This window comes from Diospyros lotus, unplaced genomic scaffold, assembly GCF_014633365.1.
Source record: "Diospyros lotus cultivar Yz01 unplaced genomic scaffold, ASM1463336v1 superscaf2, whole genome shotgun sequence".
Classification (NCBI taxonomy): domain Eukaryota; kingdom Viridiplantae; phylum Streptophyta; class Magnoliopsida; order Ericales; family Ebenaceae; genus Diospyros; species Diospyros lotus.
Window position 1 is genome coordinate 417,067 of NW_026267105.1, and position 17,233 is coordinate 434,299.

Sequence of the window (17,233 nt, forward strand, 5' to 3'; positions counted from 1 at the left end):
GTGGTTTGTGTGTCTATTTGGGTGGAAATTTACTTATTTGGAGTTAAAAGAAGCAGTCAGTAGTGGCCAGATCAGTTGGTGAAGCGGAATATAAAGCTCTAGCTCAAGGAGTCACAGAAGTTTTGTGGATAAAATCCTCCTTATCCTTTTCCAGATCACCAGTACTATGGGTGACAATACTGCAGCAAAGAGTATAGTTGGAAATCCTGTTTTTCTTTCTTGGACTGAACATCTTGAGATCGATATTCATTTTGTCTGGAAAAAAGTTGAAAATGGTGATGTTGATATCAAATATATACCATCTGAGCATCAAACAACATATATTTTTACAAAGGGGCTTTCTCGGGATTGGTTCTTATCTTTGTGTCACAAGTTATGTCAGAAGATTTCTCCTCAGTTTCCTTTGAAGGACACTGCTGAAGAGGGAATTTTAAAAGATTTTAAGACTCAAGAACAAGCAGAGCACAATGCTTCTATGCAAGCTACCAGGTGTCATTTGAGGGGGGGAATGTTATGGATAATATTACTTCAAATTACGAAGAATAGAAGTAAGCGAATAGAAGGAGAGTTTGTTTAGTTTCTTGTTTTGTGGACAGTATATTTTCAGTTTCTTTCTTAGCTTATGTGGCAGTCAGTTTGTTACAAACAGAACAGCTGGCAGGCTTGTTAGTTGTTGAATAACAGAGAGCAGTACTATTAATTCAATTCAGTCTCTACAGTTTTGATTATCTCTCTAGCTCTTACGAAAGGGAATTCTGTAGTTTTAGTAGTAGTTAATAGATTGACTAAATGTGCTCATTTTGAGTTCTACCCTCCCTTTTTACTGCACTCAAGGTAGCAAAATTGTTTATAAACATGGTGGTCAAGCTGTCATGGTTTCCCAAAATCTCTCGGAACTGATAGAGATCCAGTTTTTGTCAGCCTATTTTGGCAAAATATGTTCAAGCACAATGGTACCTCTGTTAAATATATCTCAGTGTACCGTCATGGGCATAATAAGGTTATTAGTTGATGCCTGGAACAATACTTAAAAGTCCTTTGTTTAATTGATGCACTTATATCTTCTAATGATAATTTGTTTATGCATGAACTTTGAGGTGTGCCGAGTGTCCAGTATAACTCACTCATGTTTCATGCAAAATCTTGAAAGGTGGTTGTTTACATTGGAGAATATACTTACACATAATAAGGCTGTAGCATCTAAATTTTATTACTGTATGGAGATAAAAGATAACTGCAACCTCAAGTCACAATTTTTAAAATATTTTCCCTTTCAGGCCTTTTATATTTAAGTCTGTATCAAACTGCAAAATTTCAGTTCTTTCCCTTACGTATGATCTTTAATTCCAACTTTCAGGTTTTATATGATGAACTGGGTCCTATAGTTTCATTCAACTTGAAAAGACCAGATGGCTCTTGGTTTGGTTATCGTGAGGTGGAGAAATTGGCTTCCTTGTCTGGGATTCAGCTTAGGGTAAGATTTAAGAAATGCTAACCGATCATGTTTTCTTTGTTTATTTTATATGACAAATCATTTGACAAGTGGTTTCTCCAATGGAAACTTTTGTTTGTCACTTGTGCCTGACCTTAAACAGATGCTACTCCTAAATTTCCATAGCTACACTTTCTTCTTTCTTTTTTTCTTTTCTTTCTTTATTGTATGTTGGAGAGTCCTAAGTAAATGAGGAGTGCTACCGGGATTAAAAGAGATAAAGGAGAGAATTCTAAGCTGCTAAAGGAATCGGTCAAAACCAGATAAAGACAGCAGAAATAATTAAAGATAAAGCTCCTAGAAATCAGGAGGAATAATAGGAGTAGATGTGATTGTTATCCTTTCTTATTTATAGCTTAAATTCTGTTGTATTTTATCTTCCTATTGTATTTTATCTCCTAAATATTAGGATTAGATAGCATAGAATCCTGTATAAGTAGAATTCTTTTCATGGAATCAAGTAACGAGTTTGATTTCCACAAACTCAGTTGTAGTTCCCAGGTTCCATACCTTAGGAACCAAAATTGTTCATTGTAATTAAATAGTTATAGTTTCTACTATTGTTTCTTTCAGTTTTCTCATCCATCCATTTCTCCTTGTTCATGAATGAGAAATATTTTGTACCTCCACCATTTTTACAAAAGCTGAAAGCATAATTATTATGATGCCCCGCTCCCACTTACGGGTGTCACTTGTAAACAATTATTCGAACTGCTCACATACCCGGTCATTTGTCAAGGGCGGACTATGTTTCAACACGAAACGCCTTAGGTGGGAACTAGGTTTCGTCCTTCCCTTCCCTCAATTCCAGGATCAATTAGTAGATTTGGGCTTTAACCATACCACACTTGGTTAATTAATTTCCCTTAAGTTTGCCCAATCATCATTTTTAATTCTTCTTCTTTCCAAGAATTCCACCGAGCTCCATAAAATTCAAAATTCCAATCAACCCATTGAGTTGTTTACCAATTTCAAGGAAAAACTCAAATAATTTAAATTTCCAAAAAAATTGGCATATTCTCTAAAAATACCCAAAATCCCTTTATTTTTCAAAATTCCTCCGAGACCTGAAATCAACCAAGAAAAGCCCCAAAATCCCCAATTTTTTCAAAATTTTGAAACAAAATTGGCTGGCGGGGCCTGCTGGTGCACCCGGGGCCCTGCAGTGCGTTGGCCGTGGGCCACGCTCACCTGCCGTGCGCCCCCGTGCACCCGCTGCCATTGTGGCCCCCTACAGGCCACCTGGTGGCCTTGCTACTGCCTTCCACCACTTTAACCCCCCCCCCCCTTTTTTTTTTTTTCTCTTGGACTTCCTAGTCCAAATTTTCCAGCTTTCATACACATCATACATACCCCAAAAGTACCCATTTTCTTCTTCCACAAAGCTTACACACAACAAAAGAAAAATAATATTTCTTACACCCATTCATGGTGCTTATTACAACATAAATCAATACAACAAAAATAGGCTTCCATAAGCCATACAATAGTCTTGAATCTTCATTCCCATGCTATCCCATTTTTGCCTTGACTTTCCCATGCCTTGACAACCTATATGTGAGGGTAAAACCTCGTGAGCTATTAAGCTCAATAAGGGTGCAATGACAATAAGCATGAACATGAATATAAAATGTGATGCCAAAACATGCAATGCAACAAAGTTTGGGTTTTCACATCCTCACAACCACCTTGGTTTGAGGCTTAAACCTACCCTACCCCACACAACCTCATGGTCATAGATCCTTGAACACAAACAACATGTCAATGCACACATATTAGTTCATGAACCATATTTACAACCTTGCGAGCCACCATCCCATGGGGCTATCCCTTACCTTTCCTATTCTTTGAAGCCTCAAGAACTTCCTAGCTTCATTCCCAACTCTTCTTCTTAAGAGATCCTTGAAACAAAATTTAAAGAGACTAAGCTACCATTAAATGGAACAAAAGGAACTTGCATACTACCCTAAGGAAGAATACTTACCTTTCTTCCTTTCCTTTTCTTCTCATTTCTTCTTCATCTTCCATTCTTTTCTCTCTACAAATGGCCAAAGGAAGACAAAGTCTTCCTTACTTGCTAATTTATACTAATTTTCCCCACTTTCAAGAATGGATCCTAACCCTTAGATCTTTGTGGATTTAAGAGAATAAATCCTAGCCCTTCACCAAAAGCACAATCCATGTGCTTTAATAAAAATAAATCTTGGCCATTCACTTTTCTTTAAAGAATAAATCTTAGCCATTGAAAGCAACACAATCCATGGCCTTTAATCTTCTTAAATATCCACCATTGGATTATATCTCACTTTACAAGTTTAGATCTCAACCATCCAAAGAAAACACACTCCATGTGCTCTTCAAGAATAAATCCACACCCTTGGATTTTTCAAGAACCACCCACCACCCTTGGATCAAGTCTTCCAATCCATAAATAAATTCTATTTTCTATTTATTTAATTTGAACTATTTTCAAGCCCATCATCTTGAAAGACATAAATATATATCATCACATATATAATAAATCTCACATTTTCATAGCATTAATGGGAGATAATTTTCCATTTCATTTGAATTTTCTTTTAATCAAACACCATCATTACATGAATGACTAATTCCCATTAACATTTGGATTTATTTAATCCCACCATTTTACTTGAACAAGACTTTGCCAAGTGTCATCTCTAGACACTAACCTTGGCTTCCAAGTTTCCATCCAAGCCATCCATGTGTCTTCACCACATTTATTCACCAAATTTATGGAAAATCATTTATTTCCTCAGATAATTGAATATTCACTATTTTTCCTATTTTTGATAATTTAATTCCCTTATGGAATTCCACTCCAAATTACTAAAATGCTATTTGTGAATTATTAATCCCATTTATCACCACATAAATACCAAAATGGGAAATTAATTCACTTCCATACTTAATTCCATCTAAGAATTATTTTCAATTTACCAAATTACCCTTTATTGGACTTCACTATCCAAATTACCAAAATACCCCTCTCATAGGGCACCATTACTCTCAAAGATCCATCACCTTCTCAAGGGAAAATTTTGGAAGTTTCTCACTTTCTTTCTCAATCTCTTAACACCAGTAACACAGGGTGTTACAATTATGCATTTGCAATGGTACTAAACAAGCATCTCTTTTCAATCATCGTGTGAATTACAGTTTAAGAAAGTATTGATCTTCTCATTTTTTAACCATGATACCATCTATGGTCTATAGCATATGTGTCATAGGAAATAATTTTGTTTTGTTGCTTGCGTACATTCTGAATATCAGGTTACTGATTGTCCCTAAAGCTAAAGCTGTTATGGATGGTCCTAGTAACCAATGTCAAGCTTTCACACCATTCTGCAATGGAACCACATGGAGAGACAAATTAATCCTTTTTTGTTGAATATGTTCACTTTTTATCAGCATGATAGGACATGAGACATCCGAGATGTGTTGTGCTATTATTTATATGGTAATGCTATTTGTACATAGTATTTTAACACTCACAGAATTATAAATATTTCTCATAAATTATCAACTAATTTTCATTTTGCTATGTGTAAGAAGTGTTTATAGGTTTTAAAAAAAGTATAAGTTGTTTATAATTTTCAAAAATTAGAAACATTTTTAATTTTTAATGTGTTTATAATTTTTTAAAAGTAGTTGATAATTTCATGAAGTGTTGTTAATTATTTGAAAAAATACTTATAATTTTGTGAGTGTCAAGCACAGTGTCAAAATATTGTGTATAAATAGCATTACCGTTGTTTATATTTGTGTTTAAGCACGAGAGTATATATGCATCTCTCTATATTGCAGGGGTTCTTATATCTTATCCTTGAGGGAGAAAAATAATTTCAGCCACCCACCTAGCTTTATGGTTTACTAATACTGGTTTCATCATTATTTTTTCCTTGTTTTTTATGTAGACAGGATGCTTTTGCAATCCTGGTGCCTGCGCTAAATATCTTGGCTTGTCTCACTCAGATCTTCTTTCCAACATAGAGGTATTCCTCATACCTTGTTGGTTTCTGCCTCTGGTTGTTTATAAGAATGGTCTCTAGAATGCAGAAGCATTGAGTTTGTTCTTAGCCAATCATTTTACTTCTTGAATTTAGGCTGGGCATATTTGCTGGGATGATCATGACATAGTGCATGGGAAACCTACAGGAGCCGTTAGAATATCATTTGGCTATATGTCAACATTTGAAGATGCCAGGGTAAAGGTTCTTTCATTTTCATGTAGCATTTGAATTCAGTTGTTTGAAGATGCTGAAACATATAACCCTAAAGCCGCTGTCCTTAACTCACTACGCAAGGGAGGGCCCATAAGATAATACTAAATCTTGATTCTTCATACAGTGAAAATTTCCTGCAATTATTCTCTGATTCATTATCTTTTTTAGTTTTCTCTTTCCAAAAAATGATTCTTTTTTGGTTCTACTTCTACATCTAGATATTAAGTTATATCAATAAATTATCATCCTTTAATGTAGAAATGAAAACAAAATCACACACATGGGAAACAACTCTATTTTTCAATTCAATAATCAAGACTGCTTGAACTTTACACCAAGAGAATTTTATATAGGATGTGAACAAACCCTACTTAGAGAAGAAAATACTTTAAATGAAGAAATAATAGACTAATTAGGAAAAAAATAAAGTTACTGATTTGATAATTTCTAAATTTATGCCTAAGAGTAGATTTTCCTCAAAATCCTAGATTTAGTTTTTCACCAATTATCTGAGGGTTACTTAGCAGGAAATTTTAACCAGTAAGGATTCTTATCAATCTAATGATCCTTCTCTCTGCTCTCCACTTTGTGTGCATGCAGAAATGTCTAGACTTCCTGGCTAATTACTTTGTATCAGTGCAAAATCAGCCTGCACGCATATTACCATCAGGAGCAAGGTCCATTCACCTTCCAACCAAAGGTGATTTTCCATACCTCATTTACTCTGCTACTGGTTAATGTAATTTATAGCTTTATTGTTTCTCAAGCTTTCTGATGTTTCTTTTCCCTTTTCTTCTGTTTTTGTCTATTAGAATATCATGAGAATATTGGTAGAATATTTTGAGACTATTTTATAGATCCTATGTTGGAAAATGATTTAAACCAAGTGGCTTAAATTAATGAGTTGGAAGCTCAATAAGCTTGGTCATCCAGAAGACATACATTAACTAGAGAGGTTATACATTAATTAAGAACTCTATAAGACATTTAGAAATTAAGAAGGCATTCTAAATGTCTTTATAAATTAAGAAGTCCAAAGGATTTGTCTTCAAATATTAAAACATTCATTACGAAAATTCCTATATATCATTTTTACTTAACATATGTATTATTTTTAAATTGCAGTCCCTGAAAGAGCAGCTGCAAGATGTTATCTTCAATCTATTACCATCTACCCAATAAAGTCTTGTGCAGGGTTCCAAGTAGACAGCTGGCCTCTGTGCAGTAGTGGTAACTATATATTCGTAGCAAATATCATGTTTTGATTATTTAAACATATGACTGTTAGATGCATGTGAAAGTTGATATATAATGAACTCTTTTACTTTCGTGTAAATCATTCCCTTCCAATAGGCAAGGCATTAGTAATCATTAGCTGTTTAAATAATTAGATGCATACAGATGAATTTTTTATATGCAAGAATACATTTTTGAGATAACTCATGTGACAATAAATATCAGGGTTCTATGATTTCTATCATACTCGCTGCGGGGAATTATGACCTGCAAGTTAGGTGTTCTATTTCATCTTATGACTTTGTACTAACTGATTGGCTAATTTATCTTCCACAATTAAATCTCATTTAATTACACAATTAACCTTAAATGTAAATATTGACTCCACCATTTTTTGCATTAATATAATTGCTCGTATCATGCTTTGAATACCCTAAACAAGAGAGAAACAATTTAATTTAGTAAACAAAATGATGATGCAAAGCCTATAAGCGATGTTAATCCCAATAGCTCTCTTTACACCTATTTATTTATTTATTTATTTATTTGAGCAGGATTGTTATATGATCGAGAGTGGCTCCTCAAAAGCCTGAGCGGTGAAGTTCTTACACAAAAAAGGGTAAAACTTTTCTTCATGATGCCACAGTCCTTAATGTTGCATCAATTCTGCACTGAGTCTCACCGGAACAAGTGAGGATAAAATCTTTAGTTACCGTTGAATGATCTATTATTTTGCTTAATGTACTATGATTTGTTTTTTGAAGGACTATTCTTGAATAAGCATAGTAACAATCTAAAGTTGTGCATGATACATCTCCTCATTACTAATTCTATATGGAATTAAATTCATTTTCATACTGGTGATTATTTGATATTTTTTGGAATTTTTCAGGTGTTTTTAATTGGTTGACATATAATATATAGCTTTCTAGTTTTACCCTAGGCTATTTGGAACTGCCTAAAAATTTAACATTTGTTTAGATTGACGAGAAGCTTTCTGGATCAATTCAAAAAGAAAGGATGACCAAATAATTCATAGATCTCTATCATTAATGTTCTGTCAGAATTGTTTCATTTAGACATTCAATGTGTCAAGTACGCACACATTCACTCACAAAGTCCAAACTTTAACCAGAGAATGCAATTTGAGGTCGCACTTGGCATGTGACATCCATGAACTTATGACGATTCTGGCTAATGGTTGGTGACAATTGGAGAATGTGTGTGTGTGTGATAGAGAGAGAGAGAGAAATTCTTGATTCATAGTTAGGTATATATACAACTCTAAAAACAAACTCAACTCACTCAAGGCAACTAAGAGAAACACAACACTATGTATAATACTACAAAGTTGTATCCTCCGCACCCCTGCAAGTAGGTATGTATATATCATTAGCTTGGTACAAATGTAGTCAAGCCGTAGACCTTGTAATGCCTTTGTAAGAAGATTAGCTAGTTAGTCATTAGAGCCAACAAACGAGATACTAATCTCTTTTGAACCTTACTTTTGTCTCACAAAGTGAGAGTCTATCTCTATGTGTTTAGTCCACTCATGAAAAACAAGACTAGAGGCAATATGTAGGGTTGCCTGATTATCGCAAATAAAACTATCTCCAAATCTCAACTCCTCAAGAAGTTGTTTAAGCCAAACCAACTCACATGTGGCTAAGGCCATTGCCTAATACTCTACTTTAGTACTAGATTTAGCCACAACATTCAATTTTTTACTCTTCCAAGACACTAAATTACCTCCAACCAATATGCAATAGCCTAAGGTAGAGCATCTATTGATGGGACAACTAGCCCAATTAGCATTAGTATATCCAACAGTCTACTCATGTCCCCTGTTCTCAAACAAGCCCTTACCAGGAGCACTCTTAATGTGCCTCAAGATATGCATTAAGGGGTGTCAGTGGTTGTAACTAGGGGTGTCCAAGAATTAACTCATCACACGAATAAAAAAAGAGATGTCTACCCAATACCAACTTTATCATTACAAATAATAACACTGTCATCTACATACACCACCAAGCACATAACACCAATAGTAGAATGGCAATAGAAAACAGAATGATCGACTTCACTTCTAGTCATACCAAAAGACTGTATGATAGAACTAAAGCGACCAAACCAACACCAAGGAGACTGCTTCAAGACTTGTTCAAGTGACACATCACCCTAGACTGCTCCTAAGCAACAAACCCAAGAGGTTGCTCCCAAATACACCACCTCCAAAAGGTCACCATGAGAAAAGCATTCTTAATATTTAGTTGGTAAAGAGGCCATTGCTAAATAGCAACCATAGTAAGAAAGACATAGACAAAAGCAATCTTAGCCACTTGAGAGAATATATCACCATAATCCAACCCAAAAATCTAAGCATAGCCCTTAACAACTAACTAGGCCTTTAATGGTGCCATATGAACCAACCTTAATAGTAAACACCCATCAATAACCAACAGTAGACACACACACCCCCCAAGGGAGAGGAATAAGATCCCATATCTCATTAGCTAACAAGGTAAACATCTCCTCAGCCATAGCACCCAAGAAAGAAGCTTTTGCATCTTTCTTAGGAATAAAAATAGAAGAAAGAGCATGACCAAAAGTGAAATGGGATGATGACAATGATAGCTCATAAAAGTATAAATAGGATGAGGGTTTTGAGTGGATTGCGTATCTCGACGAACTGACCAGGCCTTTAATGGTGCCATATGAACCAACCTTAATAGTAAACACCCATCAATAACCAACAGTAGCCCCCCCCCCCCCCCCCCGCAAGGAGAGGAACAAGATCCCATGTCTCATTAGCCAACAAGGTAAACATCTCCTCGGCTATAGCATCTTGCCACCCAAGAAAGAAGCGTTTGCATCTTTCTTAGGAATGGAAATAGAAGAAAGAGCATGACCAAAAGCAAAATAGGATGGTGACAATGATAACTCATAAAGTATAAATAGGATGAGGGTTTTGAGTGGATTGTGTATCTCGATGAACAAGAGCATGGGCAAAACTGAAGGGAGTTGAAACAATGGTTTCTTCTGAAGGAAGGCATGGGCCTGAAGGAACATCACCATCTGCAATCAGAGGCGTTAGAGCTACTACAAGAGGCTCTAGAGAAGATGGTGGTCTAGAACAATAATGATAAACCTAAAAAGGAGCAACAAAGACTGGGATTGGAGAAAGGAAAGATGGAATAGAAAGAACATCATGAAGATGGGAAGAGGAAGCACCAAATGATGAAGACAAAAAGGGCACAAACTCAAAGAAGGTGACATCATAAGAGAGAAAGTATCTACCAAGATTAGGTGAGTAACACGTATATCTGTTCTGAAGACGAAAATAATCTAGAAACACACATTTAACAAAGCAATATGCTAATTTATCATGACCAGGTGAGAGAAGATGGGTAAAACAAGTTGACCCGATGATATGAGGAGGAATAGGGTAGATAGGATCACAAGGGAAAAGTAAAGTGTGTGGAATGGACCCGTTCAAAACAAATGATGGCATACGGTTGATCAGATAACAAGAAGTGAGAATAGTTTCATCTTAGAAAGAAACATGAACATGCATGTGAAGTAGAAGAGTCCAAGCAATCTCAATAAGATGACAATTTTTATGTTTCACCACCCCATTTTGTTGCAAAGTATGAGACAAAAGAATCGATGAACAATACCCCAAGATAAAAGAAAGGCTTAAAAAGCTATAGAACAGTACTCCTTAGCATTATTACTTCGAAGAATATGAATAAAACAACCAAACTATGTAGTAATCTCATTGCAAAGGGTAGTGAACAAAGACAACAACTCAATACAATCTCTCATTAAGTCGAGTCAATTACAATGAGAATGATCATCAATTAATGTAACTGAACAGAAAGTAGTTTTGGATAAAAGAATGATTTCATTGATACAAACTATCTTTTGTATAGAAATATACAGACAAAAAATCTACAATCTTACCATCTAGAATGTACAACAATCAAGGAATTAGACAAACCAAGAAATAGAAAGTTTTGACTTTGTACAATCCCTATAATTACTCTAATCAATCATCTATCAGTCCATAATTTATAGATGCAATCTTGTTTAAAATACACCCTATCAATTATCATTAACTCTTGGCATTCCAACAGTAACAAAATTAGAGAAATCCTATTTAGATTTAACTCTACTAGGACCCCAAATGTCAAGAGTGTCCAAGATCAATAGGAGCAACAACTCGTTTATTAAGACTACTATTATAGGAAGTACCAACATGCTTACCCAATTGACAAGACTCACATTCTAGAACAGCTAATGAGAACAATGAAGGAACTGCCTGCCGAAGAGTGGACAAAGGAGGATGACCAAGTCGGGAATGAATCTAGAGGAGATACCATTGTAGTAGCACAAGCAGTTGCCATAGATGATGACAAAGCAGGATGGTAAAGTCCCTCAAACTCACACGTAGTGCCAATCATCTATATACTACCCCAGTCCTGCACTAGAACAGAATCAAAATCAATGATAACTCGACAACCAAGGGAATGAGTGAGTTGACTAATAGGAATATGTAATATAGAATTAAGAGGAGTAGATCAAAATGGATCGGCCCTACCTATATCTGTGGGAATGATTTTAGAACCCTCAGCCACAATGATCAAAGGAAGGGAAACAGATGAATAAAAGTGGAAAAATAAAGATTTATTAACAGAAATGTGTTTAGAAGAGGTAGAATTGTTGGAATTGGTAGAAGAAATGCTTGAGATTAGTGGATAAGAAGGTTGTTAGTAGATAAGAGAAGTTTCCGAGATTAAAGGGATGAGGCAGCCTGTTGAAAAGAAAAAGGTAACCCCAGAAATTTAAATATCAATTGATTTGTTTTTATCTTCTAAGCCTAATTCAAATATGTTCTTGATTTTTAGGAGATAGTTTAGGTGGTTTCTCGTGTATATATATCCCATTCTCGAATTCAATAAGAGAAAGTAAGCTTTCTTAAGATTTAGCTTATTTCAAGAATCAAGAATCCAAGGTCTACGAGAGGAATTCGAAAGACATATGAGGTACCGGTGGATGACATAGTGGAGGAAGACGCAACTTGGGCAATAGAGACTAAGAAGAGGATGCCTGCCAAGCCACCTGCAACTGATAAAACTCTACCAACTCCTCAGCAAAGATAGTGTAGGTAGGGATTGGTCTCTCAAAATGAGTAGACATATTTGGCACCACTAACTGCTCTTCTGCACTCTCAGGGGCTGCCTAATTGCCCTTGGGAGGCCAACCATAGAGAGCATAGCAAGTATCCTTATATAATGACCAGCATGACAACAGTAATTACAGACTGGTCGTTTACCACCCTGGCCACATCCAACACCTCTACCTCGACCACCTCTAGAACGATGATCCATGAGTCTGAGAAGCAAGAACAAATCGCTCTCCAATTGAAGCCTCAGAAAAGGTCTGTGTGCTATGAAGAATCCAAGCAAACACCTCTTGCATGTCCATATTAGCTGGACTTCTCAAAATATGAGCACAAATTCCCTCCATATTATCCCCAAGACTTGCCAAGGTAAGCACCCTAAATTATTTGTCCCTCTATTTCTATTGCTCTGTAAGTCAGTTGTAATAGGGAGCATAGCGTTAAAATCTATGACAGCAGACTGGATTCAACCAAATAAGTAGCCACTTCTGAATCTCCCTTCTGATTATAGAATAAGTTATTAATGATAAGAGTATAGATGCACTATATCATTAGTGTACAACTGCTGAGCATGAGACCAAATATCAAAACAGGTCTCAAACACAAAATAACAGTCCAAAATGAGCATCTATTGACTTTCGCAACACTGTAACCAACTGTGCATCCACTCTTTCCCATAAATTCCTCTCTGATTCAGCTATATCTGATAGTTGTTTGGTCAAATGATCACTTACACTATGTCCTAGAAACCACAGTGTAACAGAGGCAGGCCAAGAAGGGAATTTTTGCCATTCAATTTGTCAGTTGTAATGGCAAGAATACCAGAAGATGATAGTACAGTCACGGGAGAAGATGAACTCACCACTCCAGAATTTGACAAGGCTATAGCTCAAATCCAGGACAAAGAGATTGACTGGAAATAGGCTAATTAGAATCACCTGAGACAGTAACAGGAGGTAACACTGTCCAAGTGTGAAAGCTCAGATTGAAAAAGAATCAGCAGGGACGATCAAATCGCAATTCCAGAACTGATCACAAAAAACCAGATCAAAACCCTAACAAATCGCAACTCCTATCCAACTCCAGATTACAAGTCCACATCAGACCAGATAGCACAACAGAATAGAACAGATCACACAGAAACCCTAGGTTGTGAAATGCTCTCTCATGCTCTATGACTCAAGAAAGAGAGTTTTTAGGGGAGGGGCAAAAGGGAAGGAGAAGATCTAAATTATCTGTTTACAGTTTGGTATACAGCTCTACGAAACAAACTAACTCATGCAAGGAACAACTAAGAGAAACAACACTGTACAATACTACTAAGCTGCATCCTTCTAACAGAAAATGAAAAATGTTAAGAAGAAGGGGGAAAATATCCAATCGTATTCATTCTGAGGGAAAAACAAAAAATATATACACACCTATCACTCGTATAGGCAGTTTCTTAATTTTAATTAGGAAGTTTCCTAATTAGATAGTTTCCTAAACTAGCTTAGGAAATATGTACAGAAAAAGAAACAACTTACAATTGTAAATACAATCAAATCAGAAAAAAATCAACACTATACACTATACAAACAATATTAGGAAAGCTACTAATCTGCTCATTGTCTAACACTCTCCCTCAAGATGGTGAATATATATCATGCATTCCAATCTTGCTCAATATCTTGTGATACACATGACTCAGTAAGCCTTTAGTCAAAACATCTACTAATTGCTCTCCTGTAAGAACAAAGGGTGTGTAGATCAGGCCATTCTCAAGTTTCTCTTTGATGAAGTGCTTATCTACCTCTACATGCTTTGTCCTATCATGTTGAACAGGGTTATGGGACTTATGGTTGACTTGTTGTCACAATAGAGCCTCATAGGAGCTAACCACCTATTTTTCAAGTCTTCTAGAATAATTTTTAGCCATAGTAGTTCACATATACCTAGGATCATAGATATGAATTCAGCTTCAGCACTAGATCTAGCCACCACATTTTCTTTTTTACTTCTCCAAGTGACAAGATTTTCACATAGGAATGTGCAAAAACCTGAAGTGGACCTCTTATCAACAAGGGACCCTACATAATTAGCATTTGTGTATGCTTCTAAAGTCAAATTCACCTCTTTTTAAACAAAATACCCTTACCTGGAGTTCCCTTAAGGTAGTGAAGAATCTTGTACATAGCCTTTAGATGACTTTCCCTAGGGCTATGCATAAATTGGCTAGCCGCACTCACTACATAAGCAATATCTAGCCGTGTATGAGACAAACAAATAAGTCTCCCTACTAGCCTTTGATATGATTCCTTATCCACTATACCTGCTTCTGAATCAATACCAATTCTGTGATTTGGTTCAATGGGTGTATCAAGTGCCTTGCTTCCAAGCATGCTAGTGTCAGCCAAAAAATCCAGCACATATTTGTGTTGAGAAATGAATATTCCTTTCTTAGACCGAGCTACTTCTATGCCCAAAAAATATTTCAATTTTCCCAACTCATTTATCTCAAATTCTTTAATCAAACACCCCATTAAGCGTTCCATTCCTTCTTTGTCATCACCAATAACAATGATTTCATCAACATACGCTAACAATGCTATAACTCTTCCTGTGATTGAATGGTGTACAAATAAAGTGTGGTCACCTTGACTTTGCTTGTAACCCAACCCAAGTATAACCCTAGTAAACCTCCCAAACCAGGCTCCTGGTGACTGTTTCAATCCGTAGAAGGCCTTTTTCAACCGGCATACAACATTCTCCTCTTTAGTTTGTAGCCCAAATCCAGGGGAAGTTCCATATAAATCTCTTCCTCTAAATCCCATGTAGCAATGCATTTTTTACGTCAAATTGATGTAATGATCAGTCACAATTAGCTACCATGAACAACACCCTGACAGTATTCATTTTTGCTACAGGGGCAAAAGTTTCAAGGTAATCCACCCCATATGTTTGGGTATACCCTTTAGCAACCAACCTAGCTTTATATCTTTCTAGAGACCCATCAGACTTGTATTTCACTGTAAACACCCATTTACACCTTACGAGCTTCTTCCTCTTTGGCAACTTAACCAACTCCCAGGTTTGGTTCTTCTCAAGGGCTGCCATCTCAACCATCATGACATCCTTCCAATTTTCATTACTTAATGCTTCAAACAATATCTTTGGGATAGGAATAGCATTTAGGTTGGTTAAGAAGGCTTTCTGGGTAGGAGACAAGTGTGAGTAGGTCATGAACAGATGGAGAGGATGTTTAGTGCAAGTCTGGGTGCCCTCAGAAAGGGCAATGGGAATGTCCAAGTCATTGAGTTCAGGTTTGGGTTGTTGATAGGTACTCGGATCAGGCTCTGATATAGTTGGATCAGGGGATAGCATAGGCTAAATGGATGATGAACTAGGTTCAAAATTGGGATTATAGGATTCTGGAACTGATTTTGATGATTCAGCATACATAGGGTGAGGAGTTAAGGCCTTTCTTCTTAAATACACCTTTAGAGGACTAGAAGAAGGCTGGAGATTTTCCCTATGTATCACATTTAGAGAATCCTGTGGGATATCCTTTGGATGAGATAAAGAATGATTAGAGGAAGAAGAAGGAAGAGTAGGAAGAAACAATTCCCTCTTCCTTTCTTCCAAGAATTTAGTCTCCCCCTAAGGATAAGAATTACTGAAATAGGAACTCTCCTCCACAAAACTCACATCAGCTAAGACAAAAATCTTTTGGATGGAGGATGAAACATTTATACCCCTTTTGAGTGGAGGAGTACCCAACAAAGATACATTTAAGGGCTCTAGGGTCCAATTTACCTCTATTAGGTGAGTGGTTATGAACAAAACTCACACAACCAAACACTTTAGGACAGAGTCCATTAGATGGCATGAAAAGCTGGAAAAGCTTTAGAAAGAAGCTGAATTGGACTATTGGAGTTGAGACTTCTAGAGGGTAACCTATTAATGACATAAGTTGTTGTCAAAGCAACTTCTCCCCAATAATGTTTAGGAACATTATTGTGGAACAACAAAGCCCTTGTAACAGCTAGCAAATGGTCATTTTTTCTCTCGGCCACCCCATTTTACTGTTAGGTATAGGCACGAGAATACTCATGGATTATACCCTTTTGTTGAGAATCCCACATCGCCTCCACAAGGGAGACCTGGGCTATATATAAGGAGGAGGATCCTTCTACCTGTTAAGCTTGCTTTTCAGGTTGGAGTTCTACCTCTAACTTCTCACATGGTATCAGAGCTAACCCTTGGCTGTCGTGGTCATGGACTAGTACCATGCCTGATCACTTGGGCATGTATCAGTTACTGAAGAAGTTTCGATGTGGGGGGGAGTGTTGAGAATCCACATCGCCTTCACAAGGGAGACCTGGGCTATATATAAGGAGGAGGATCCTTCCACCTGTTAAGCTAGCTTTTCAGGTTGGAGTTCTACCTTTTGTTGGAAGAAACTGGATAAGGTTTGGTTGAAGAAATCTTTAGCATTATCTGTTCAGACCCTTTTTATTTCAGCCCCAAATTGAGTTTTAATCATATAGCAAAAATTCGGAAAGATAGTGCACACTTCTGATTTAGCCTTTGATAGATAAAGCCAAACCACTCGTGTACAATCATCTACAAACAACAAAAACCACCGAGCCCCTGAGAGATTAGGAACCGAAGAAGGACCTCATGTATCACTATGAATTAGATCAAAAGCAAGTGAACTTCTATTATTATTGAGGGGGAATGAAACCCTTCTATGTTTAGCTAGTTCACATACATCACATTGGAAATCCCTAGCATCTAATCCCTTGAACAAAGAGGGAAACATAAACTTAAGAACTTTAAAAGATGGATGTCCTAGATGAAAATGATGAAGCCAAAGTAAATCCTTATTAGGTTTAACTAAAAACGATACAAGGAAAATCAGCCTTTTAGCAATCTATTCGCTAAGGTCTTCAAGATGATGGAGGCCATCCTTTACCCTAGCATGCCCAATCATCTTCCTCAAGTCCTTTTCCAAAAATTCAGAAAATGAATGATAGAAGATGACACGACAATTAGCATCATGGGTTAACCTTTGAATGGAAACAAGATTAGTGA

At 36.5% G+C, this 17,233-nt stretch overlaps 1 protein-coding gene across 1 annotated transcript in view; it reads left to right on the forward strand.

Moving 5' to 3' along the window:
- The window catches only part of LOC127793305 (molybdenum cofactor sulfurase), a 103,041-nt gene that overhangs the window by 67,876 nt on the left and 17,932 nt on the right, over positions 1-17,233 (forward strand). Inside the window, exons 9-14 of the mRNA XM_052324152.1 lie at positions 1,358-1,474; positions 5,431-5,508; positions 5,620-5,721; positions 6,340-6,439; positions 6,865-6,969; positions 7,530-7,594. Of these exons, the coding sequence (XP_052180112.1) occupies positions 1,358-1,474; positions 5,431-5,508; positions 5,620-5,721; positions 6,340-6,439; positions 6,865-6,969; positions 7,530-7,594 (567 nt within the window). The remainder of the gene's footprint in view (positions 1-1,357; positions 1,475-5,430; positions 5,509-5,619; positions 5,722-6,339; positions 6,440-6,864; positions 6,970-7,529; positions 7,595-17,233) is intronic.